This window comes from Phaseolus vulgaris, chromosome 6 (assembly GCF_051622355.1).
Source record: "Phaseolus vulgaris cultivar YP4 chromosome 6, ASM5162235v1, whole genome shotgun sequence".
Lineage (NCBI taxonomy): Eukaryota > Viridiplantae > Streptophyta > Magnoliopsida > Fabales > Fabaceae > Phaseolus > Phaseolus vulgaris.
In genome coordinates this window covers 34,818,981-34,843,200 of record NC_143503.1, presented here as the reverse complement: position 1 = coordinate 34,843,200, position 24,220 = coordinate 34,818,981, and the positions used below count along the sequence as shown (strand labels likewise).

At 31.5% G+C, this 24,220-nt stretch overlaps 5 protein-coding genes across 5 annotated transcripts; 2 read left to right on the top strand and 3 right to left on the bottom strand.

The window, feature by feature from the left end:
- Positions 1–1,129: 1,129 nt before the first annotated feature.
- On the bottom strand, positions 1,130–2,302 carry LOC137832546 (spastin, putative (Protein of unknown function, DUF599)). The gene is made up of 2 exons (XM_068640755.2): positions 1,986–2,302; positions 1,130–1,896 (listed from the first exon to the last, which is right to left on the bottom strand). Exons 1-2 carry the CDS (start codon positions 2,155–2,157, stop codon positions 1,364–1,366), a joined length of 705 nt encoding a protein of 234 aa, XP_068496856.1. The 5' UTR covers positions 2,158–2,302; the 3' UTR covers positions 1,130–1,363.
- A 1,074-nt stretch (positions 2,303–3,376) lies between these two features.
- LOC137832545 (pterin-4-alpha-carbinolamine dehydratase 2, mitochondrial) lies at positions 3,377–7,392 on the bottom strand. The gene is made up of 6 exons (XM_068640754.2): positions 7,190–7,392; positions 7,042–7,112; positions 6,880–6,965; positions 6,422–6,545; positions 6,245–6,313; positions 3,377–3,658 (listed from the first exon to the last, which is right to left on the bottom strand). Exons 1-6 carry the CDS (start codon positions 7,300–7,302, stop codon positions 3,570–3,572), a joined length of 552 nt encoding a protein of 183 aa, XP_068496855.1. The 5' UTR covers positions 7,303–7,392; the 3' UTR covers positions 3,377–3,569.
- Positions 7,393–7,713: 321 nt separating this feature from the next.
- Positions 7,714–9,122, bottom strand: LOC137832544 (isoflavone 4'-O-methyltransferase). Its single transcript, XM_068640752.2, has 2 exons — positions 8,285–9,122; positions 7,714–8,205 (listed from the first exon to the last, which is right to left on the bottom strand). Exons 1-2 carry the CDS (start codon positions 9,044–9,046, stop codon positions 7,903–7,905), a joined length of 1,065 nt encoding a protein of 354 aa, XP_068496853.1. The 5' UTR covers positions 9,047–9,122; the 3' UTR covers positions 7,714–7,902.
- A 3,016-nt stretch (positions 9,123–12,138) lies between these two features.
- LOC137832543 (Optic atrophy 3 protein (OPA3)) lies at positions 12,139–15,285 on the top strand. Its single transcript, XM_068640751.1, has 4 exons — positions 12,139–12,522; positions 12,612–12,746; positions 13,785–13,871; positions 14,827–15,285. The coding sequence occupies exons 1-4, from the start codon at positions 12,397–12,399 to the stop codon at positions 14,983–14,985; spliced, it is 507 nt and encodes a 168-aa protein (XP_068496852.1). The 5' UTR covers positions 12,139–12,396; the 3' UTR covers positions 14,986–15,285.
- Positions 15,286–16,917: 1,632 nt separating this feature from the next.
- VOZ1 (vascular plant one zinc finger protein) lies at positions 16,918–20,622 on the top strand. The gene is made up of 5 exons (XM_068640750.2): positions 16,918–17,161; positions 17,731–17,988; positions 18,090–18,239; positions 18,635–19,127; positions 19,542–20,622. The coding sequence occupies exons 2-5, from the start codon at positions 17,761–17,763 to the stop codon at positions 20,087–20,089; spliced, it is 1,419 nt and encodes a 472-aa protein (XP_068496851.1). The 5' UTR covers positions 16,918–17,161; positions 17,731–17,760; the 3' UTR covers positions 20,090–20,622.
- The last annotated feature ends 3,598 nt before the right edge of the window (positions 20,623–24,220 follow it).

The following is a 24,220-nucleotide window of genomic DNA, read 5'->3' as shown; positions in this document are numbered from 1 at the left end:
TAATGCAGTTATTTAAATACGCAGTATACGTTTAGTAACTCGTATATTTAATTAATAGGGAAACCTTTTAAATATGTATAAAAACAAGTTGGAGTAAATTAATGAAGCTAAAATTATGTATAGATTAACAAACTTAAGAATTTAAATAGTGTACCTAAAATTAAGAGTACTCATACAATACAATGGATTTTAAGACATTATAGTATTAATCCAATACAATAACAATTATATTTTATTAAGTGAAACTATGTAAAGCTATTATCTAAATATATATTGTTTCATAATCTTAAGCTTCTTATCACAACATTTAAGGAACAAAATAATTTAGCAATGGTGATAAGTTACATAGTAAGACGCAGCATAGAGGCTAATCTATTTGCATTTGCATTTGTATTTGCATTTCCTTTATTGGCGAAACAGAAGAAAAAAGTTGAAGTATTTGCAAAGATCATTTATGATTGTAGTTTTGTTATCGAATTGCGTGCAAGCAAGAAAGTGAGTGGCACTAATCACTTGCCCAAGAATGAGGCATTCAGCTCCCACGCTATTGTCATTCACAATTACAAGTCAAAATCATAACTTTGCTTCTAAGACAAATATTCCTGCTTTTTCATCACTCTAATTACATTTATTAAGAAAAAACACCTAATTGCCTCTATAACTTTAGATTAACAATATATATTATAGACATCGAATCTCACACTAATATTTTTTTTTATATATATATGCATACAAATATATGTATAATTTCTAAAATATTATATATTATGTAATTATAAATTAATAATAAAAATTTATGTGCATTAGGTATGTTTTAATTTTTTTTTTGAAGTAAAAAAATATTTTTTTTATGATTGATTTAAAATGATTTATTCCTTATTTTTTATAATCATAATAAAATTTATGCAATAAGTTTGAGCTTTTAAAAAATTAATATATTTCTCATTTTTAAAATTGTGTAAGACTCATACTATAATTATCAGAAATTCAATAAATATTTTTTAAATTGGACACTTCATCATATATGTTCTATGAATGTCGGTGTCCAATATGTGTGTCTGACACAGACACGCCATTTAACACACCATTTAAGAGAAGTGTCTGAATCAGGAGTGAAAAAAATATATTTAAAAACACAATATTTTAATTATTTAATATTTCTAATCAAATAACTGTTCAAGTTTTGGATGGTACTATGGTACATAAGTAATGTATATTTACTTTCTTTTCAATTTCACTTTACTCTATTCTTCTTTTATCTCTCTTTATTTTTCATCAGATTCAATTTTCTGTGTCTCTCCTTGAATCTGTGCTTCATTATAAAGCAATGCTTGGTCCTTGTTAGCAAGCATAGGGTACTCGTTCACAAGTCAAAGCCCCTCTTTGCCATCTGAAAATGTCTTCCCTGAGACACATTAGGATGCAATGGCCTTGAATTAGAGTCAAGATAATTGAGGACAAGCACCATGGCCACTGAGCAAATAAACATAGGTATTGGCCCAAAGAACCAAAGTAACAAATCAAGAGCAAAATAGAGGGCTCGAAGACCAAGTGACCAGAAATCACCTCCCCTTATGACTGCTATTTCAACACTACTCACAGGGACAAAACTATCTGGAGTGCTTATCAAATAGTTTGCATGAACAAAGTGTCTTGCTGATTGAACAAAGCATGAGAAAGCTAGAAGGAAGCATGTTAGCAGGCAAATGTACTTGACAGTAATGGCTGTTGGTCTAGTGTCACCATAGATCAATTGACTCTGGAAGAAAATGTTGGAACTGTTGGCAATCCAAGCTCCAATAAGGGAACCAAGAGTCAGAGAGACTGAGGCCAAGAATGTAGCAGCTGTAGTGTTTGATTGAATCACAGAAAGAGCTGTGCTCACATCCCTTTTGTCTGCCTGATCATTACAATGTTAAAAACAAGGAGAATAGTTAAAAGGGTTTTCAATCAAGTAGAAGAATAAGGTGATAAGGATTAATCACTTGCCTGCATAATTCTTTCAACCCAAATTCTTTTGTCATTGTTCTCAAATCCCATGACTGTGGTGTGAGTCTGATTGATATATTTGTAAAGCAGGAAGAGGTGATAGGAAAACATGATTAGCAAACCCGAAGGGACCAAAATTAAATCCAGGTACTCCTTATGGAACTTCATGCTTATGTTGTTCCTTCCTAGTTCTCCTGATTGAGGAAAGGTGGAGGATTGAGATTTTATTTCCAAAGTCTTCAGTTATAAACTACAAAACTAGGTGGATTTCCTTTATTAACATTTAATTTGCTTCAAGGATTATTGACCTTTCATGATTTGACAACCAATAGCAACTTGATAAATTTTCAACCCTATTTTATTGCGAATTATTGATTAGTACAACTAGAACACCAATGAATGGAAGAAAGAAAATGGCTTTGGGGAAACAGAAGGTGTTGCCAAGAAGAAACAAGTTTTGTATTCCAAAATGTTGGAACCTTGAAAGGGACAAACCATTGATCTGCACAAGGGTTGCCTGATAGCTGAGGCAGCTTACAATTTGTTTTTAAATTAAATATATTATTATCAGTGTGTGTCAAAAAAATTACTTTACTTAAATTAAGAATGAAATGGTTAAAAACTGAGTAAAATAATTTTGAATAACATTTAATCCAATATATAAATAATAAAAACATTAAATAACATTATGCACTTATAGAGTACATGACATATATACATTTTTAATCTTCAGTAAATTTTTAATTTGATTATAGTAATATAATATTTTTACTATTTTAGTCTACGCTGTAGTAACCTATTTTTTATTTACACTAATATATATATATATATATATATATATATATATATACATTATACAGTGTAAATGTTTATTTCATATAAATAAAATTTACAATGAATAAATACTTTTAAATATACAAAATTATACTATATTTCAAATTTGTAATAAAAAAATATTTTATATAAATAAATTATATTTTAGAATATGATGAATGATATAATTAATTGTTGTAATTGCTTTTAAAACATATTAAAATTTCAATTAGAACTAAAAATATTTAAAATAATAGACTTTTACACTATTTTTTGTAACGGTTGAAAGTATAAATTAATTATTATAGTATTTTTTTATTAAATTAATATATAAATTTATTTTATTTTATATTTTTAATTTAGTTTTTGCTAGCCGGTAATATAGTTTTTGCTTAATATATTTTTAATTGGTTTAATTGTGTTTTAATTCTTAAAATTTAGGATGATTCATCCTACAAAGAGATTTGTTAAGAGGATTCCAATGAACTGAGCAAGGACTGCAGGTGTTCAAAACTGAAGTTCAGTCAAAAAACAAGGTTGAGTACCAGTCTTGTAAAACCTTTTGGCAGAGGCATTGAACAAAAGGAGAAACTCTTGATTTATGAGTTCTTGCCCAACAGAAGCTTGGTCTACCTTATTTTGGTTCCTTGTCTTAACCTCTCTAATTTTTGGTTTTCTTTGACAACTACCGTCATGTACATTATGTAGAAGCAAATTGATAGATCGGACTAGAGCTTCCAAATTAAGATTGGGTTTCTTTTGATAACTCAGTCAGAAGCCTTCCGTCTTAGCAAGCCATGCAAATTAAGCTCATTCATTTTAGCAGCAAGAATAAAGTCATTCTGCGTCAGCCCACCTACATAAACATGTATTACTTTAGACAATGCCCATATATGGATATAAACAAATGAATTACGATGTAGAAAAATCAAGAAAACTAAGATTAGATAACAGCAAAAAGGACTTTTGGCACAAAGTTAAACAGACTTGGAAAGAAGCAACGACTGTCCAAAGCTAAAGTATACTACTATACGTGCCACTAATATTAGAGATGAAAGTTGAATATGTGGGGAAGCCTTTTTTTAAAAGAATTTCAAGATATGCAAGCTTATAAGCTCACAAAATAGACTTATAAGGTGAGGATTACACTCTACTATATAAAATCTGATCTTATTCTTAGTCAATGTGAGATCTTCGACACACTTTCTCATTGAGAAATAAACATATTGAACGTGAGATTACATATTTATGAGTGGTCTAACAGAAACCCAATAGCAATAACATAATAACCCCAAAAAACTTGACTATAATAGATTCTGAATAACTCTGATATCATCTAAGTAAATGAATTTATGTCTAATTCAACCACCGAAAATCAACTTATAAAGTGAAGATTGCACCCTCACTCATGTATGTTATAATCTGACCTTGTCGATGTGACATCTCCAACGATAAGAAAATGTAATAGCTATGGTATGGACAAACAAAATGACTATGTGATAAACAAATTCCTATTTAATTAAGTTTTAACTTACACACACACACCTAAAGAGAGAGAATTCTTTTTTCAGAATTTCTCTCCAATCAACCATAAGCTGAAACCTAAGATAACCATTCCTCTTCTGCACTTCTTTTCCTTGCAGTACCACAATGCTATATGGGGTGTGGAGGCTGCTGGACAGATAGTGTGATACACAGCTCGAATAGTTTGCCCCAAACTTAAAAATCCAAATGGAAAAACATTTTTTGACACCACCTTTTTCATCTACATCCATTTGACCATTGCTATTCATAATAAAATAATAAAATAAACATAAATAGAATGTTATAATAAAATAATAATTTATGAAGTTGTAATCTGAATGTAAGAGAAAAGTGGAAGTGTCAAAGTATCATGACTCAATTCATTGACTTACCAGAGAAGCAAATTAGTAACATCGCAACCACTGCAGTATTTTCTTTTTCTTTAACCCTTAAAGATATCGGTTAAAATGTACTATATATTGAACTTAATTTGATACATGGTGCATATATCAAATAGATTGGAAATCTGGACAAAAACCATATCACTAGTAGCCAGCGTTGTGCTTGTTCTACGGGTTTCATTAAACATATTATCATTATACTGGGCTCCAATTGTTTAGAAGTATTACGTATCAGGCCATAGGGAATACAAAGAAAAAACCAAAGAGAAGAATCAAAGAAAAGATAATGAGTTTTGATTGAGAAAGGTGAAAATGATTTCATCCATACTCAGATCAGTGATTAAAAAGACATTTAGACAGTCACTGAACCTAACAAACTGCTAAAAACATACAGCTGTATCTAACTGTCTAAATGACTAACCTACCCTTAACAGCCACTCTCAAAACTCAATGTTTCTAAGGAGGCAACAGTGAGTTTGGCCTATTGAGTTTGGACATGAAATGACCACACTGGGACTTGGACATAGTTTTGTTGAGAATATCCGCTACTTGAAATTGAGAGGGAAGATGAATGACCCTCACCGCTGTATAACTTTTTCAAGAACAAAGTGAAGGTCCAATTCAAAGATTTTAGTGCAAGAATGGAGTAAAGGACCTTAAACAGCAACTAGTAGTTCAGTTAGACGGGACTGAATCCACAATAGATCAGTGGTTACAGCAGCAAGTCTGCTGTATTCATCCTAAATGCTGCTGCAAGACACAACAAATTTCTTCTTAGAAGACCAGGATACCAGATTGATCCAAGAAAATAAAACAACCTGTCGAAGATTTCTAGTCATTAGAATGGTCAGAATCACAGAATGCTTGAAACTGCAAGTCATGAGATTTATGAAGACCATATGAAGCAGTCCCTGAAGATATCACAATATGAGGTTAAGTGCTTTACATATTTCCAATGAGCTCTTGAGGAGAATACATGAATTGGCATACTTTGTAACATAGAACGATAGGCCAGGTCAAGTGATAGTAACATATTGAAAAGCGCCAACTATAGTTCAGTAAGAGAAGGACAGGGGTAGTTAGAATAAGTCATATTAGCTTCTTGATGAAAATAAAAAATGTTTTGGCCTGAGATAGTATTAGACCACAGGAACTACCTCAATACCCAAGTGTAAAGGCCCAAAGGTCTTTGTTGTAAATTTTGAAAGGAGCTGTGAGATAAATTGACAGATTTCAGAACTGGAATTTCCAGTTACAATCTTTTCAACATAAAATGAATGTTATGAAGGTAGAGGTGAATAGGATGAAAAGAGAAGGGTCATCTTGGCTGCTATAAAAACCAAAAGAATGAAGATCACAACACAGTTTTTGAAACACAAGATCCAGAGGCTTGTTTAAGCCTATAGACATAGAAAGCTTTTCATTATAGGTCAATTTTGCCTAAACATAATCTTCTGATATCATATTTCTCAGAAACCAACTTTGATTAAATACTTTGAATAATGAAATATTCATACCCAAAGAATGTGTCCAAATCTCTATAGTAACATTATTCCAGCCAACAAGATGAAGATCAGGATGATGACCTACATTATAAAACAATGTTAAACTTTCTATTTCTCTCATAACATCAATAGGGGGAGACTGATGTCGAGGTACAGGGAAGAGAAGTAGAAAAAACCAGAAAATAATACCTTCAGCTTCAGCAAGATCAGCTATTATCCCGAAAAATTCCAATCCTTTGGTAAAAGTCTTCACTTTCCATGATCTCCTCAATTTCAATATACCATCCTCGTTTACCAAATTCCAATCGGCAACCTGACCATTCAATGTTAATAACAAATACATTGATACTTAAATTGACGTAAGTTGAATCAATGTGTTAAATAGTGCGCCATAGCGTTGTAGCACGGAGGTCATAGCTGACCAAATAACAAGATGAATAGAGGTGTTGATTAAAAAAGACCTCTAAACGTATGAATGGCATTAATGAGTAAATTTTATCATTTTTTGAGAATTCATATGTATATGGAGTATACATTGTATAAAACATATGAAGTCATATTTAAAAGAACGGGCATTCCACTATCCCTTTATAGCGTTTTTGAGTTGAACATTTTTAATTTTTAAAGATAACACAATTTACAAAAACCTGTGGAAGCAGAGTGCATGCTTCATCCTGGGTCATGGCCTGCAAGTCCTTTGTATTGCAGGGTATGCACTTTTTAGTTGACAAGCCTAAAATAGAAAAGAAAAAATCGATTATGAAACGCCTAAAGGGTAAGTTAAAGGTAGATAAGGCAGATAAACGCACCTTTGTTGGTAGTGCAAAATTCAGCGGTTGTGAGAGGTGAAGGGACTCCATGAGATATTTCAGAATTCATTCTAAATGTAACAGAGTGAGATCAGAGTATGAAGGAAACATCGTTAAAAATCGAAGAAAGAGATTTAGATGAAATTACCGTGTCCGTGTATATGAATAATGGGTTTGGGGAAAGGGTGGTAATGGTAACTTGGCAGTGGTGGCAAGAGACAGAGGTAGAAGAGGGTGGCGAAGAAGAAGAAGCCGATTCATTTGGTAGTTCTATCAATTCATGTTTCGAGGGCGTTCAGAAATCACGCTTTTCTCAGAGCAATTCAGTTGTTTTAAGGTTTTTTGTTTTTATTTCCTCTTTTGCCCTCCTTCACATGGGAATTTTAGTACAAGAGAAAAGTAGTCATTGCCCCTTTAAATTAAATTACGTAAATAACTCCAAATGCATATTATAAAATAAAGTGTACTTTAAGTTTAACTCAACCTCACAAAACCGACATGAGGTTTGCACCCACTTATATATTATCAAAGACTCTAATCTCTAGTACATGTGTGATCTCCAACAATATTATTCATAAACATGTTCAGAAAAAAAAAGTTGAATAAAAGAAGTTGAGAATAAGTCAAAATAATACAGCCCTGCCATGAAATTAAGCTTTGATACCCACCAAAGAAAAGAAAGAGAAAATACTGACTTCAAAATAAACACAATTACACACTGCAACAAAACATAGTTATGATAGCAAATACATGAAGTAGAATTGTCACATCACAATCGTGAAGATCAACAGAAACTAGGACACAACTATGCAACATAAACACAGATTATTGTTCGTGATAAACACAGATTATTAGAGTAATTCAAGGATAAACTTCAATAAGCGATCTCAAACCAAATATGTTTGTTATCTTGTAATGACTGAATCCAGCTTCCAAGAAGAGTTTCTCCCATTCTTTTTCTTCTCTCTCTCTCCCAGTCACCACAACCATCATTAGCATATCATAAAACAGCTTTGCTTCGGTCAATACATGATTTTCATTCTTTTCACCAACCACTATGTCTATGATAATCACTTTCCCTTCCTTCCCCTTCTTTGAAATAGCTTCTTTGCATTTCTTCAGTACCTTAATGGACTCTTCATCGCTATAAGCATGCAATACTAACTGCAACATATTTACCAAATTAAGATATCTTCAAATCCAACTTAACATACAGCTTTGTAAAGATTAACAAGTTGCATACCTTAAGAAGAATGGCATCTGCTGAAGGAATGGACTGAAACATGTCACCTCCAACAAACTTCAAATTGGTACTGTCAGGCAAATTTTCAACCACATGTGGAAGATCAAGCACGGTCCAATGCAAATTAGGCAGTGACTCACAAACTATCCTACCTACACCTCCTTTGCCACCACCAACATCAACCAATGAACTCAGTCCCTCAAAAACAGATTTACAGTTTCTCATAACCAGATTCACCATCCCGGAATCACTGATCATTGCTTCATTGAAGAGGCCGTTAAACTCTTGGTTCTGACCCCAATACTCCCAGAAACTCATGCCAAAAGCGCTGTCAAAGGGTGTGATCTCCTTGCTGTGAAACCACTCTGCCAAGGATTCTGATGAGTGAATCAAAGCCGGATGAAACATTGCTCGAACAAAAGGAGACAGGGTTGGAACATTGTCCTTAAGGAGTAGCCTCGAGGAAGGTGTGAGATCATACCCCACTTCTTCCTTATCATCTTTCACAACCTTGGTTGTGGCAAAGAAACCTGCATGCACCAGCAAGCGCATGAGCCTATATACATGACCAGATTTTGTTGGTTGAATCTGAAGTGCCAAAACCAACTCAGGGAGAGTAATAGGTTTGGCATTCTTGAAGATTATGTCTGGTATTCCCAAGTGAACTGCACTTTTGAGGCACATGGAACCAATGAAACTATAAGTATAGTTGTATAAATGAGCCTGAGCCTGAAACAACTCTTCAACATCCATCTTTTCCATAGTTCTTTGCTTGGATAAATTCTTCTTATGCTTTTATGAGACTGATTCATTGACACTGGATTCTGCTTCTCTTTTTTATTTCCTTACAATCGTACAAATGATTATTTTATTTTATTAAGAAAAGTAGTTATTAAAGATAAGTTTTTAATGAAGAGTAGGTGTCACATATATGAGAGCACCAGAACGGCAACTGAAATTTATGGTCTGAATCAATACATTGTTGTTTTCTAGTCAATTCTCTGACTTCTGGGACATCTAGAAAAGCAAATAGAGTGTCACTTTCTTCTGTTTTAGTTTTGTCTATGACAAAGAAAGATGCAATTGAAGTAGGACAATAATAAGTTGAATACTGTTCATTCATTATTGTTTTATGACTTTATCTTTAGTGACTTCTGACTTTTCTAGGAATAAAACAAGTGTCATTTTTCTATAGGAATATGTTTTTTCCTCCACCTACAATTCACTAAATATTAATATTTTAATTATTTTTAATATTTTTATTTTGAAAATTATTTTAACATTTTACATTTTATTTATATTTTCATTAAAGATATTTTTTCATTTTTAAATTTTTTTTATTATAAATATTAATATTTTGTTGTGATTGTAATGTGGAGTGGGTGTCAAAATCGTTTTTATATTAGCAGAAGCAATGTCGATAGAAAACTTAGAATAAAAAATTCCGTCACAAATTAGGTTAATTCCTACAATTTTGGTCAAACTTGTTTTTTTATTATTAATCAATAACTTCTTAATCGCGTTGATGTTAAAAAAATGCATTGTTTGAATACTGAATCGATACAGTTATCTTTCCAAAACTAAATTAAAATTCTTAGAAAAGTGCACCAAAATGACTTTCACCAAGAAAAATATATTTTGATTAAGATGGTTAGTCATTTTCCTTTGCAGTTCAGCCTCTGGCTTCCCAATCATGCGGGTTCTAAACATTTTATAAATGATTCCATAACTTATCCACATACTAAGTTTTTTTATTTATTTTATAAAAGCTCTTGTATTAAATATTTATGTGAAACTTAACATCTCAGTTAGCCTGACAACTTAAGTAACAATAATCATTTAATATTACATGAAAAAAATATAATTAAAACAAAAATATGGAAAATTTTATTAATAAAAAGCTATAAGAAAATACTAGATAAAAGTCTATTATACCAATGAAGATACTCTTTGTGAATAAAGTCTAAGTTAGCAAACTTATTAGCACGCTCATCCCTTTCACAAAAATTGTGAGAAATCCTAAACTTGATTTTCCCATACTAGTTAGGATAAGTGTTCTACCTATTACAAAGCATCTAAGGAACATTAATTCTAGTCGTAAATACAACACAAACTAAAACAGAATCACATTCAAGCCATAAACTAGTAAGACCTATATTTTGAGTTTGTTCAACAACATGTATAACTCTATAAAACTCAATAACCAAAGCAGATTGAACATCAAATAAGCAAAAAAAAATATCCACAAAAAATACCATCACAAGTAGCAAGACCAAGAGAACCCCTAACAACACTATTAGTGTTTTTAACTAAACCTGAAGAAGGAAACTCTCACCAAACAAGAAGAAACTCTCATCGAACAAGAAGAGATAAAACTTTACCACGAGTATTGATACCAAAAAAACTTAAGTACATTGAAATAAAAAATATCATTTTGTATAAAACTTTTAGACGAATTACCCATTAAACAAATAATTATTAATTTCATCTCAAAATAACTATAATTTATTTATTTTCACGTAATTTAAGAACAAAAATAAATTTTTTATTTATTGAAATCATTTTTTGTAATAAAAAAATTGTTTTTTATTTGTTAAAAAATTATTGACATAATTGGTCTGTGAGAAAATTAAGAAAATATGTTCAATAACTCATCAAATTTGAGTAAGGTTTGAATTTTTAAAAGTTAAAACTATAGTGATTTTAGGATGAAATAAGTATATGCTTGTATTTTTCTTAAGTCGTTCTCCCCTCTTAATTGGTTCTTCTACGTGGAAGAGTGTAAAAGAAAAGTAAATATGTGATTTTAAATAAATGAAATAAAAGTCCTGTAGATATTAAAAAGGGGAGTGTAGATAGTAAGAATGAAACGATACATCCTCGTGAAGCACCTAATCAAGGCTTTGAATTATGTAAGATGTTTATATTGGGTTTAGGCCATGTTCTGTTTTTGTATAAGCAAATATGAGACAATTTCTTCTTCCACCCCATAGTTTAAAAAATACCAAAAATATTTATTTTAGATTCTACAATTCGAAATGTAAAAATTTGCATTCTTAAATATCTAATCCAAATTAAAAAATTTTATTTTAGAGTTTGCAATCCATACTACAAATTTTATTTCCAAAACATAAATTTTGTATTCTATTTTATATTTCACAATAAAAAATATAAATTTTATATTTCAAATTACATATTTTGAAATATAAATTTTAATACAAAATTCAAAAAATCATAAATTTTGATTTTCAGATTTTATAATATGAAAGTATTTAAATTTCACATTTTAAAACTAAAAACATTGAATAAAAATATCAAAGGAAAAATGATTTTTTTGAAGTATGGGGTACAGAAAGAAATTGCCCAAATATGATGGTGCATGAGGAGCACCCATGAGATAAATTCTGGATTAATCCACCTCTCTCAATTACTCTCTCAATTACATAGTCCTTCTATGATCAGTTATATTCATTTTATATTGTTTTATTAATATAGATTTAAAGTTCTTAAAATCTTGAATTAGGGTTTTTTTTCATTTGGTAATGAATTAGTTTTTCATAACTTTGACAAATATCAACTCGTCACATTAATACAATAAATTTACTACAAACAATGGAGTGTAATTAGATGATAATACTAGATACATAACCTTTTATTGTAAAAAATAATATATCTATAATATGCAATCAATTACCACCGTGAATTAAAAAATTCAGATAAATAATGATTCAGTAGAAAAAGTATTGATATATTTTATATTTAGTATAATAAAAAAATTAATAATCCTAACATAAACAATTTAATTTGATTTTTTTTGAACACATAATTAAAGTAGCATCAAACCTTGCTCAATTATCTCAGATTTGATGCAAAATTAAATAACATAAAAATAGTTTGATTTTACAGTTCCAATTTGCAGAGAAAGGTAAGGGAAAGGAAAGAGTGTGTGAAGTGTGAACAATCAACGCAATGCCGCCATTGACTTGAACACGTTGCGTTCTTGCTCTTCAAGAAAACCGACCACCTTAAAGCAATTCCCATAATGTTTTTGCATCTGGTGTGTGTAAGATTCATCATCTGATTTGAATTGATTAGGTTGAAATCGAGGTATAATGCTCCCACTCTTGAAACTCGGAACGCTGGCCTTGAAAACCCTAAGCAAACCCGTCGCCAGTAGATTGAAGCAGCAGGCCGCTCTTCACCCCAGGTTCCGCCAACTCATCGTTAACATGGCTCAGGTTCCTTCCATTTCCTCCAACTTTAATTCTCAATGCAAATTTCCCGCTCCTTTCTTCTTCACTTTTTTATTTACGATTTTGTGGATCAGTCAAATCATCAAATCACGACCAAGATGCAACGGCGCATCTACGGCCACGCCACCGATGTTGAGATTCGGCCCTTGAATGAGGAAAAGGCTGTTCAAGCTGCGGTTGACCTTATCGGAGAACTCTTTGTCTTCTCGGTCAGTGATTTTAGTCTTTCATTTCGCTAAACACGTTGCAACTATTATTACTTAGTTACTCTCTCAATTCTACTGGCATGTTTATGATGTTGAATTTACCCATGGTTTTACTCTGGAAACATAGTTTTGATAATTTTGTTGATTACTTGTGTTGAGTTGCCTCTTTTTAATGAAATGCCTTAGGAGTATGAATCTAATTTTATGTATTTATTATTCTTTTGTTCTGTTTTCACAAAATACTGAATAGTTGCTCAGTCAAGTATTGAATTATATTTTAATTCTATTTCTTTCAAATGGTTTGTTATTCTTACGAAGTGTTTCTAATGTGAACATTTTGATGTGAGATATCATCTTAATCTAACCAAATTTACTTATAAGATAAGATGAGGTTTGCACTATACTATTATTTGTTGTATAATCAATGAGTTCTCCAACAGTTATAAATTTGGAATTTGGAGCGTTCAGTATTAGTATGCTCATTTTCATTGGAGTTTGAGTTGAGATTAATAGGGTCTTGGAATTTAGCGGAACTCTAGAATTTGATATAGGTACTATGATACTTTGTTTGGATGATTTCAAGAGGGTAACACCAAATTATGCTATGCAGAAAAAACTATAAGAACAATACAAGTAGTTGACTTTCAATTTAGTGGTACTTTGTTGTCAGTTGTTGGATTAGATTGAGTTATGTCTTTTCACCAAAAAATAAAAAGGATCGAGTAATGTTTGTTCAATATTCAGATAAGTAGAAAAACTAATTGTAGAGAATGGCAGAAAATGGTTCCAAGAGAAGACAAGTAGGCAGAGAGGAAGAAGAGAGGAGTTATAGATATAGGAGATTGATTACTCAAGTATTTTTTAATAGTAATTAAACAAATACTCTTACAAATTTGAAATAAGAACGTGCTTATGATCCAAGGGCCATATAAAATGCTTCTGAGTGTGATCTTTAAAGCTAAAATGTTTGTACCTAAATAATATGTACTCACATGTTTTGTCATTTATTGTTTGCTTATATGGCTATGTATATAATCATAGGTTGCAGGAATTCTCTTGATCTTTGAGGTACAAAGGAATTCTAGATCTGAAGCAAGGAAGGAGGAGCTACGAAAGCAAGAGCTAGGGGTAATTTCAAATAATAATCTTATGCAAATAGTTTTAACATTATGTGTTTCCTTTGAATTCAAGTCAAATCTGTCAATTTTTCTTTTTCTCAATTTAAGTTGTTATTTATTTATTATAGTCTTTGTTTTCAAAAAAAATTGTTCTTTTGTTTATATGTTGTTATTTCCTCCTATTTTTAATTTCTATCATGTTTCCTAAGTTCATATGCTAAACATATTACATGTATTATCTGCTCCCTTTTTCCGACATAAAGGAGGATTTTTTACCAATACCACATCATCTTGTTGATATTATAGTTCTTTGCTTAATCACGATTTTTACTGAAATAAAACAAGGTAGGAGCAGTTGAAGTGTTTGACCAGTATCACTTTGTGAATCATAAGAAAAATTCTAGAGGGGCTGAGCTGAACCCATGATAGGTTATGATACACATGTCTTCATATATGAAGATGTCAAGATACTCAATTTCAACCTTTTCAGTTTTTGATTAATTCAAATCCTATATTTCTCAGTTGGTGCTGTCAATCCTTAACTACATTATTGTTGCCTTAATATTTCGTGATGTGTATTTTATTGAAAAAATTTATTTGGCATGGTTAAGTCGACAGTCATATATTAATTACTAAATTTGAGAATGATGTACATAAATGGTTTATACTAAGTCTTTTTGTGAAAAATATACAAGAGGAAAATATCAAGGTTTTTGTCAATGTGTTTTATGTTGGAGTGGAATTGTTAAAAGTCTGAATTGGAAATCAAGGATAGTTTTTTGGCTAGGCAGTTTATTTATTATAATAATTCACGGCAATTTGTCCTTCTTCTTGCTCTAGAATATAAAACCACACTAAAAACAACTCATTGTCATTGGTACCCAATTCAGGCTAAGTAGGAGAAGTTATTTAATAGTCAAAGTTTCATATTTAACATTCTCCAACCGTTGTTTGCTTTACTTTAGGCTGTGAAGGAAAAAAATGAGAACTTGGCAGCAGAAGTGGAACTTCTTAAGCAAAGAATTCAAGAACTGGAGCAGATGGCCAGGGGACGAGGACTGACTGGCATTCTAAACTTCAGACAAGGTAATACAGAAACTGGAAAGGCGGAAAAAACTGCTTGAGCTGATAAACAGTATAATTGTTTTATGACATTTTTTTCATTCGTCTATGCGATGAATGTCAGGCTTAATCTTTGATTCATTTGAGGGTCTCTTCAAGAAGAGCCTATTTTTACACATTCTTGCTGTATTAGGGATAACTAGCTGATTGACATTGTATAAGTGTCAAGCACTGTATAATTCATAGAGGTGACGCTATCAATTGAGCATAAAATGCGTCATCTCAAACATACCCTTTGCCTTCTCAAGTCCACTTGTTATTATTCTTTAAAAAGAAAAGAACATTCGTCTTTCATGAATTCACTTTATCTCTCTTTCACCACAAATGATCAATTGACCTTGCGGCTGTGGAGTGCTTGGATTTATCTGCAAAATGACAAGGACCCCATGTCCTGATTAATTTAAACATGCAGTAGAATTTATTTCTGCAATTGATATGTGTTTTAAGTATGAAGTTTGGTGACAAGATACCCATCCACCGCATTTGATCGTCAAATTGATTGCGAACACAACCACCCACCCCACTATACCATCTTCTATGTTTCCTTGGGAAAATTAGAGGGTTATGGACATGACATGTGGATGGTCCGACCGAATGATAAACCACGGGATGCAGTATCCATTCAGCAGTGCCCCTGCAAAGCTCTTCCATTAACAGAGGCATCAAGACAGGAATATGTTGGACGGTAGTGGAGGAACACTTTATTCTTTCCTTACCCTCATTTCTTTCACCCATTCACCCAATAGAAGATTTTCCTCTTAATTTGTATTATCTGCCAACAAAAGAGGAATCTCCGTTTTTTTCTTTTCTTCTACAGTTTGCTGGTATTTCTTCTCTCCCTTTCTATAGCATTTCCTTGGGGCCAGAAACATTTTGTAAAACCAATAGGGAAAATTTAATAAAGAATAAAAAGGAAAACTTGTTTGGTGAGCTTATTCCGTTTTCATTAATTAGACAAAAAAAATCCTTTTGTTCTTCATACGTTGATTATTACTGTTGTTGTACACATAAAAAGAAGTTTGGTATACAGTGTTGCATGTGTTTCTCAAGACTCATGACTAAGAAAATAAAGGTATATATGGGAAGAAGAAAAGTTGGCAAATTATCAACTTGGTAACACAAAATTGAAGGACCACTCTTTGTGTGATCTATACTCGGGAAGTGACAATATTGGGGTAGTTATGGGACAACGACATCTCATATCGCAAGAGAAAAACATTTTTTTATTTTACGGTAAATATTATGTTTTATATAATTTTTTGGCAAAATGTCTTTACGTTTTTATAACATTTCAAATAAATTAATTGCGTTATCCAAATGTTTTTTTATTATATTCGTTCATTTAAAATTTTAACATATTTTTAGGATTTTGTTAGTGACAAGACTGAAAGTTGATGATGACTTTAACATGTAAATTTTATTATTAAAATGAATTTGGTTATAAGTGTATCCAATACTATCTTAAGATTGTTATTCATGCAAATTTTTAATCTATTGTTATTATTAATAAAATTATAAAAAAATGTTTAAATTTGTGTGGAATCTATAAAATATATTTAATGTTTGGAAGTAAAAAAGTAATATATTTTTTTTAGAGAACGTATTTAATATTTTAAGAATTTTACACGGATTGGAAATGTATTTATCCTAAATTTTATACCTCTTTTGTTATTTTTTTTGTGTGGAGATAATTAATTTATTAAAGATATACGATAAGGTAAATATCATTATTATATATTCCTAAAAAGATATACAGTAATGTAAATAAAAGATATGCAAATTATATTTTCGAACCCAGCTCAACGATAGAAGATTTTATGAGAGTGTTTCCTCTGTAAATATGGAAACTAGAAATAAAATAATGAAGGAGGTTATAACCGTTATTTGGAGTTAAGACATTGGGTATATTTAATATTATTTATGCAGCGACATATATTCTTCAATCTTGAATTCACTGTAACTGCAATGTCCCAATGCTTTTTTTCTGTTTTGTGGTTGTCCCCTTTCACACGCTGATCTCATCAGTTGAGAGCCGAGAGGAGAGGAGAGAGAAAGCATTTTCTCTCTCTTCTCCCTTTCCATCTCTTTATATGAGTTTCTCACCTTAAATCTTATTCTGAAACGAGAGAGTATTGAACCTTCTAAGTTCTATCTTTAATACAAAATTTGGAGTCTCAGGTGAGCTTGTATGAATTTTCTTTTTCTGAATCGGGTCTGGGTCTCTTGCTGAAAACTGCGATCATGACTTGTGTTGGTTTTGCTTTCTGGTATCAGTTGTGTACTCGTTCATTCGAGTTAATGTTGTCTTCTGCTTCGGAGTTGGAGATTGTTTTTATGATGCCTTGTTCAATGTTTTTTATTGGCTTTGGTTAATCTTTTTATTTTTCTAATTTCATTTTGTTCAACTTGTTTCTAAATAATTTTGATTATTTTTATCTCTATTTATGCTTGTGTTTTCATCAGAAAATGGGCTCGTCATCCTTCCATTTTGTTCTTAGTTAATAAATTAAAAATGGGGGGGATCTTTTACTATGATTTGACTTAACTTTGTGATGTGGATGTTAGAATCTTGTTTTTAGAATCTCTGGACTTTTGAGGTGGGGTGGGGGTGTGTGAGCTGGAATATGCTCCTGATCAATGACAGTGATCATGATAAACTTTTATGGAAGTTGTTTGCATCTTTTAATTCTCTCTTTCACCAAATTTTTATGTGGTAGACTGAAACTTGGTTATATTGGTGATCTTAGGGTCTTATAGGAAGGACTTGAAATTTTGTGATGAAGAAAATTTCCAAGAGCACCTGCAAATCAGCATCACACAGGCTCTTTAAAGACAAGGCAAGGAACCATGTTGATGATCTACAGGTCATGTTCTTGGATCTGCAGTTTGCCAGAAAGGAGAGCCGCACGATTGATGTGGCACTCCTGGAGGAGCAAGTCCATCAAATGCTTCGTGAGTGGAAGGCTGAGCTCAATGAGCCTTCTCCAGCTTCTTCTCTGCAGCAAGTAAGTTTTTCCAATTGTGACTTTGTGGTTCCCACATGTGAACTTTGAATGACAACATTTCTTGTGAGGAATGATATGAGTTGTTGTGTGGTTGACTATAGGGTGGTAGTCTTGGTTCATTCTCGACCGATGTCTATAGGCTGTTGCAGCTCTGTGAGGAGGAAGATGATGCTACTAGTCCATTAGTTGCACCTAAGCCTGAACCTAATGATCAGACTATGCAGGCTGGAGCTAGGGTGATAGTCCAAGAGGTGCGTGTCCTCTTCCTTTTGGAATTATTCATCCATTTTAGCCATAATTCAATCTATTTTGAGCCTTATTTAAAATTCATATAGAGAATAATGGGTGCTTCAGAATGGTTGATATCTTATAATGCAAACTAAAAATAAAATATTATAACTTGACATCTTATCTTTCACGTGGTAGGCTTTTCTTTTAATGTTTTTCTTTAATATTCCCTTTCCAAATGACAGAAGAGTGGCTTTGATGATTTAGTCCTTTGTTAGAATTAAGACAGTTCTCCCCTAGAATTCTAAACCCAATTTTCGTTCGTATGCACTATAGCTCTACTCATTATTTCAATGTCTGTCTGCATTTTGGATATCGCCATAATTGTCATGAATTTCTTGGTTTAACTGTGAATCAGGGCCAACATGAACAAGAATTCCTATTACTTAAAGAATGCAAACACTCCGCTATAGGAGTTCCCAACATGCCAGCTCACAACTTGGATGGACCTGCTTTAGAATTTCATCAACTTGAATTCAATAAGGACTTCGATCACAGCTTTTACGGTGGTACAGGATTTTGTGAGGAAGGTGGTGGTCCTCATATATCTAGCTATCTTCCAAGTGTGTGTCCTCCTCCTTCTGCTTTCTTAGGCCCAAAATGCGCACTTTGGGACTGTCCAAGACCTGTTCAAGGGTTGGATTGGTGTCAAGATTATTGCAGTAGCTTTCATGCTGCTCTTGCTTTAAATGAAGGACCACCAGGCATGACCCCAGTTCTAAGACCTGGGGGAATAGGACTCAAGGATAATTTACTTTTTTCTGCTCTTAGTGCAAAGGCACAAGGAAAAGTTGTTGGCATCCCAGAATGTGAGGGAGCAGCAACTGCAAAATCTCCATGGAATGCACCTGGTAATTTAAATTTGATGTCTCATTATCACATAGAATTTAATTAGAATCACCAATCGTGTATATCATTCAATCAGAATATCATATATGATAAGATTGTTGACTCTTTGAAATAATTGGTCTGAAGACTATGTGGTGTACTATCAGTATAAAGAGTTTTTACACAGTCAATCTATAAAAAATCACCATGTATATTAAGTTTGTCTATTATTACAGTTACCTTGAAAGCCATGTCTCAAATGATTTCTGATTGATTGGCCATGCAACAACTCTTTACACTCTCAACGCATAAAAATTAAACTATATTTTAAAGGTTATACTTTCTGTGATTTGTGATTAGTTGACGCTGTAAAATAAAAGTTCAGAATAATATTGTTCTTGTTTAAGTGATTAAATAAATTTCTTATTTGCTTGCAGAACTCTTTGATATTTGTGTTCTGGAGGGTGAGACTATTAGGGAGTGGCTTTTCTTTGATAAGCCTAGAAGGGCATTTGAGAGTGGAAACAGAAAGCAGAGATCGCTGCCGGATTATAGCGGGCGTGGATGGCATGAATCTAGAAAGCAAGTGATGAATGAGTTTGGAGGGCTGAAGAGATCCTATTACATGGACCCTCAACCTCTAAACCTTTTTGAGTGGCACCTTTATGAGTATGAAATTAGCAAGTGTGATGCATGTGCTTTATATCGGTTAGAACTGAAGCTTGTTGATGGGAAAAAGAGCTCAAAGGCAAGGATAATAACAGGTGATTCGGTTGCTGATCTTCAGAAGCACATGGGAAGCCTCTCTGCTGAGTTTCACTCTGATAGTAACAAACGGTCTGCCAAAGGTAGTAGAACCAAGCTTGGCATAGGAGGTGGTGTTTATTCAGCTTCTAACAGAGTTGCTCTACTAAATGCACCTTATCAATACGGCTTAACTGCACCATATGACTTTGTTGCTGACAACACAAGGGACTATATGTGACATCATTAATCTTGCATAACTTTGCCTTTTTTTCACTGTTTCTTCTTAGGAACAACAAGACAAGGTGGTTTTTTTTCCTTGTCAAGACATTGTGAATAGTCATTCTCACAGGATTACTGCATTATGGAGGCTGCTGGATACAAAATTCTAACTTGGGAAGATCACCAACAATTAGTGAGTGCTAGAAATCATCAGCACAAAGTTGCAGTAATTCTGTCCTGACTCTTTATTTTCCAAATCATGTCAGTATGGAGGGGTTAGATGCAGCCAGGATAGACTTTCTAGGGCACATAATATTGGCTGTGTAATAATGTTTCTGTCCCTTGATGAAAATTTATCTTTAACTCAGAAAGGGAAAAGAAAACTTCAAAAGTCAGCATAGATTATCATCTGCTTTATTTTATATTTTATTGGTACAAAGTGACTTCTATCTACACATAGCATTCAGTATCTGATCCGATTGATTTTGGAGTGGTTTAAATATAGTTCTGATTGTTGCAAATATAGTAATTATAATTTTTAATTCCTCAAAATTTATTTATTTTTATTCTTATAATGTTGGTCATCAACTGTTTATTAGCATTTATCTATGTAGTACTCGCAATTGTAAAATAGTCTTGAACAGCTTTGGATCTTCTCGTACAAATAGTAACTGCCAATGTTTTGTGCATCAACAAAGAATTGAATAATGGCCTTTGAAAAAGCCACCAGATTCTAGGTAAGACTCTGAATAATTTCTTTAGAATAAAGGCCGTAATCTACCTTTCACTCCTATATTTAGATACATGTTGTTGTGGCTTCTAAAATATAATATAATTAGCCCATTAAATGAGAACAGAATATAAATTATTCTGGTGAAGATTATTCATTATCCACGTCTTGACATATTATTCAATCCTATCCAGTAATTATGGATAAAAAATGTTTGGATTTGAGGTTAAACTTCTTAATTTATTGAGCAATTGTTCCTTCTATTCCTTGTGATAGATGATGTTTTTTTTAATACCATCTGCTGCAAGAATGACGCAGAGAAAGACAAGCTTCCAACTAAGGGATAATCCATATTAGACCATTTTGTGTTCATGATCCACCCACATTTATATTAACAAAAAGCTTACCAGTTAACTATGGTTCCTCACCTCTAGCAACCTCTGAGCAACTAAGGTTAGTTTTAACTAAGGTAATAGATTTAGGATCTTCTCTATATAACTACCTTCTTAGTGGTACAAGGAATTCACACAGCCCAAATTTTTTCACTTATCTTACTTCCAGCCAATTATTAAAATGGATAAATGGGTCTAATGTCACTTGTTGGATGTGTTAAGGAAAAAATACAACATCAATAAAATTTTACATCTATAACTCATGAGTATATCTATATAGCATATAGCTATTAAGATATTATATTCAATTCAAAACCATATTTTTGTGAGTATTTTTTTATATATTATTATTTCTATTCAGTTTTATCTAACTCAAGATTCCAACTAACTTCATGTGGTGCTTAATTTGTTTGGGGAAGCATACACTTAAAAATGCACAATAGTCTCGTACTATTTGTTGGAAGTGCATTTCACAAGCATGCGAAAAATCTTGTATCCTTTGTTTGACGGGTTGTTGTACTTTGCAAAAGAATTTGGGTTGAGAAAAGTTGATCACTTTATTAGTTTGGCAGGAAGAATTTGAGAATGTTTATGTAAAATTGTTGGTTGAGAGACATCAATTACGAATATGTTTTTACATGGGAATTTAAGATTAAATGTGGATGCATGTTTTTGATAAATTTGGTGAAGGTTGTGGTTATAATTAATTAAAAACACTTTGGTTACAATAAAATTTATGATTATGATTTAAGAAATATTAAAATAATACAAATGTATAGGCTGAAAAATAGATTGTAGTTGGTTGCCACTCTGACCATGACCATGACCATAGTTGGATGATTGTTGAATTTGAGCATATCTAAAAATGAGTACATTTTATTCAAGACAAAGTTATATGTATCTACACAATAGATATCATAAATAGGTAAAATCAACTAGATATAATCAATTACATTGAGTCCTTAATTGGATACACATTTTATTCCAATCGATTAAGTTAGACAATTCTCGTAATCAATTAAACTTATACACTTAATCAATTAACATGTCTTAATCGATTATATTAATGCATAATCAATTATAGGGTATTGTTTGTATTAAATAAACCCGCAAACAACAATTTTAATCTAAATATTTATTTTTATTTTAATTGAATTTTTTTCCAAATTTATGATAGGAGTATTTGGATCAATTAATAAATAACTCAATTAAAAAAATTAAATTTTAATCATACTATTTACGATTTTTTTCACTCAAATTTATTTATTTTTCTTACATCCAAATGACTTAATTTTCCTTTCTCTTTTCCTTCCTTTACATTTTCATTTTCATCAAAACAAAACCTTTTTAAGTATTTAGGTTGTACTTAATAGAGTACTACTAGAAGTAATATCTCGAAATTTGCTCTGATACCATGTTACGAAGTAGACTTTAAGCCTAACTCAACCCCATAAAACCGGCTCAATGGGGTGAGGTTTGCACCCACTTATATAGAATGAAATGTCCTAATCTCTAGTCGATGTGGGATCTCCAACAAGTTCGACCATATATATATATATAAATTAAAGATATGGAAACAAAACATGGATCAAAATGAATTGTGATAAAATAATTAATTTCTCATTAATTCATAAAATAATCATGACACCTTAAAAGTTTCTCTTAAAAGTGTCTAAAATAAAAGGTAAAAAAACTCATATTAATAAAACTTATATTGCTGATAAAAAAATAAATAAATAAAACTTATAAAAACGAATAATATTTCTAAATAAAATAAATTTAAAAACAATATTTGCAAGTTTTTAATGATATAAAACACACAACTATGTGAAACAAATTAAAATAAACAATTATTTTTGCTCTTTTATTACACATGATAAAAAAAATCATATACAATAAAGATAAAGAACCTTAAACTTTGTTTCACAACTTTTTTTTTACACGTCAAAATCGTGTTTTTAACTTCTTCCTACCAGTTAAAATCATGTAATATGTAATAATGTTTAGTCCAAAACAAAAAATTTGAATAGTTAGTATACAACTAAACACACACAAATGTCACCCAAGATACTAAAAAAAACCTCAATTAAATCAAATGCATTAATACACTATTGTTTCTTATATCTAAATATGTGTTACTGTCACATAAAATATAAAATATTCATATATGAAGAAGTCTAGGATACATGGATTAGATCTTACTAAAGAATACCTATATTTCACTTTGGAGTATAAAGAAATTTAAGTAGGAGTTAGTTGAGATAGTATAGCTTGTAATGATTGTTCTTCATCCCACTTAATAGATGAGATGTTTTTCACTAGAAAATTTCATAAACAAAGATAGAAGATCATAAAAATTCTCTTGTGTAAACTAGTATCCATCCAGAAAAAAAAATATATATTAAAAAAATTTGATGCTTTTGTGATTTTATGGTAAAATTACGTGTGAAGTCTCTTAAAAGTCTCGTCTATCGGGTAATTGTTTATGTTTTTGTTGTTAGATATGTATATTTCTTTTGTTTTATGTCATGTGTGGGTTTATTGATTGTTATGGATCGTTTGGCATTATATCTTTAAACCATAGCAGGATTTTCTTTAGATGTTTGGAGTAGGTGGGGTGTATGATAATTTTTTTTATTTTTTTGTTTTGTATGAGAGTTAGATCACCCTTTAAGTGATACATATTTTATTTTTGCTGATCTAAAAAGGAAAAAAAAAACTACCATCCACACTCAAGAAAGTATGAATAAATGAAGCATACATATATAAATACATTATTTATCATATATATCAAATGACCAAGTATAACTTAAATTTTTATCTTACTATATGACTTTGTAGACATCTCAAATTATTAAACCTAGCTTTAATTTTATATTGTTGAGACATTTCTTAGATTCCTCACAACACATAAAACTTAAGAATTCATTTTTTTTTTATTTATAGACACTCGAAACAAATCACAATAACTCATATAACACAACATCTCATAACTCACAACACATATAATTTATTAACACAAAGTTCA

Coding starts and splice junctions, on each gene's coding strand:
- LOC137832545 (XM_068640754.2), bottom strand. CDS start 7,302: ATGAATCGGCTTCTTCTTCTTCGCCACCCTCTTCTACCTCTGTCTCTT. Junction 6,546..6,879: donor CATGCACTCTGCTTCCACAG/GTTTTTGTAAAT, acceptor TTGAATGGTCAG/GTTGCCGATTGGAATTTGGT. Junction 6,314..6,421: donor TGATCTTGCTGAAGCTGAAG/GTATTATTTTCT, acceptor TTTATAATGTAG/GTCATCATCCTGATCTTCAT.
- LOC137832544 (XM_068640752.2), bottom strand. CDS start 9,046: ATGGAAAAGATGGATGTTGAAGAGTTGTTTCAGGCTCAGGCTCATTTA. Junction 8,206..8,284: donor CAGATGCCATTCTTCTTAAG/GTATGCAACTTG, acceptor AATATGTTGCAG/TTAGTATTGCATGCTTATAG.
- LOC137832546 (XM_068640755.2), bottom strand. CDS start 2,157: ATGAAGTTCCATAAGGAGTACCTGGATTTAATTTTGGTCCCTTCGGGT. Junction 1,897..1,985: donor TGAAAGAATTATGCAGGCAA/GTGATTAATCCT, acceptor ATGATCAGGCAG/ACAAAAGGGATGTGAGCACA.
- LOC137832543 (XM_068640751.1), top strand. CDS start 12,397: ATGCTCCCACTCTTGAAACTCGGAACGCTGGCCTTGAAAACCCTAAGC. Junction 12,523..12,611: donor TCATCGTTAACATGGCTCAG/GTTCCTTCCATT, acceptor TTTGTGGATCAG/TCAAATCATCAAATCACGAC. Junction 12,747..13,784: donor GAGAACTCTTTGTCTTCTCG/GTCAGTGATTTT, acceptor ATATAATCATAG/GTTGCAGGAATTCTCTTGAT.
- VOZ1 (XM_068640750.2), top strand. CDS start 17,761: ATGAAGAAAATTTCCAAGAGCACCTGCAAATCAGCATCACACAGGCTC. Junction 17,989..18,089: donor CAGCTTCTTCTCTGCAGCAA/GTAAGTTTTTCC, acceptor GGTTGACTATAG/GGTGGTAGTCTTGGTTCATT. Junction 19,128..19,541: donor ATCTCCATGGAATGCACCTG/GTAATTTAAATT, acceptor ATTTGCTTGCAG/AACTCTTTGATATTTGTGTT.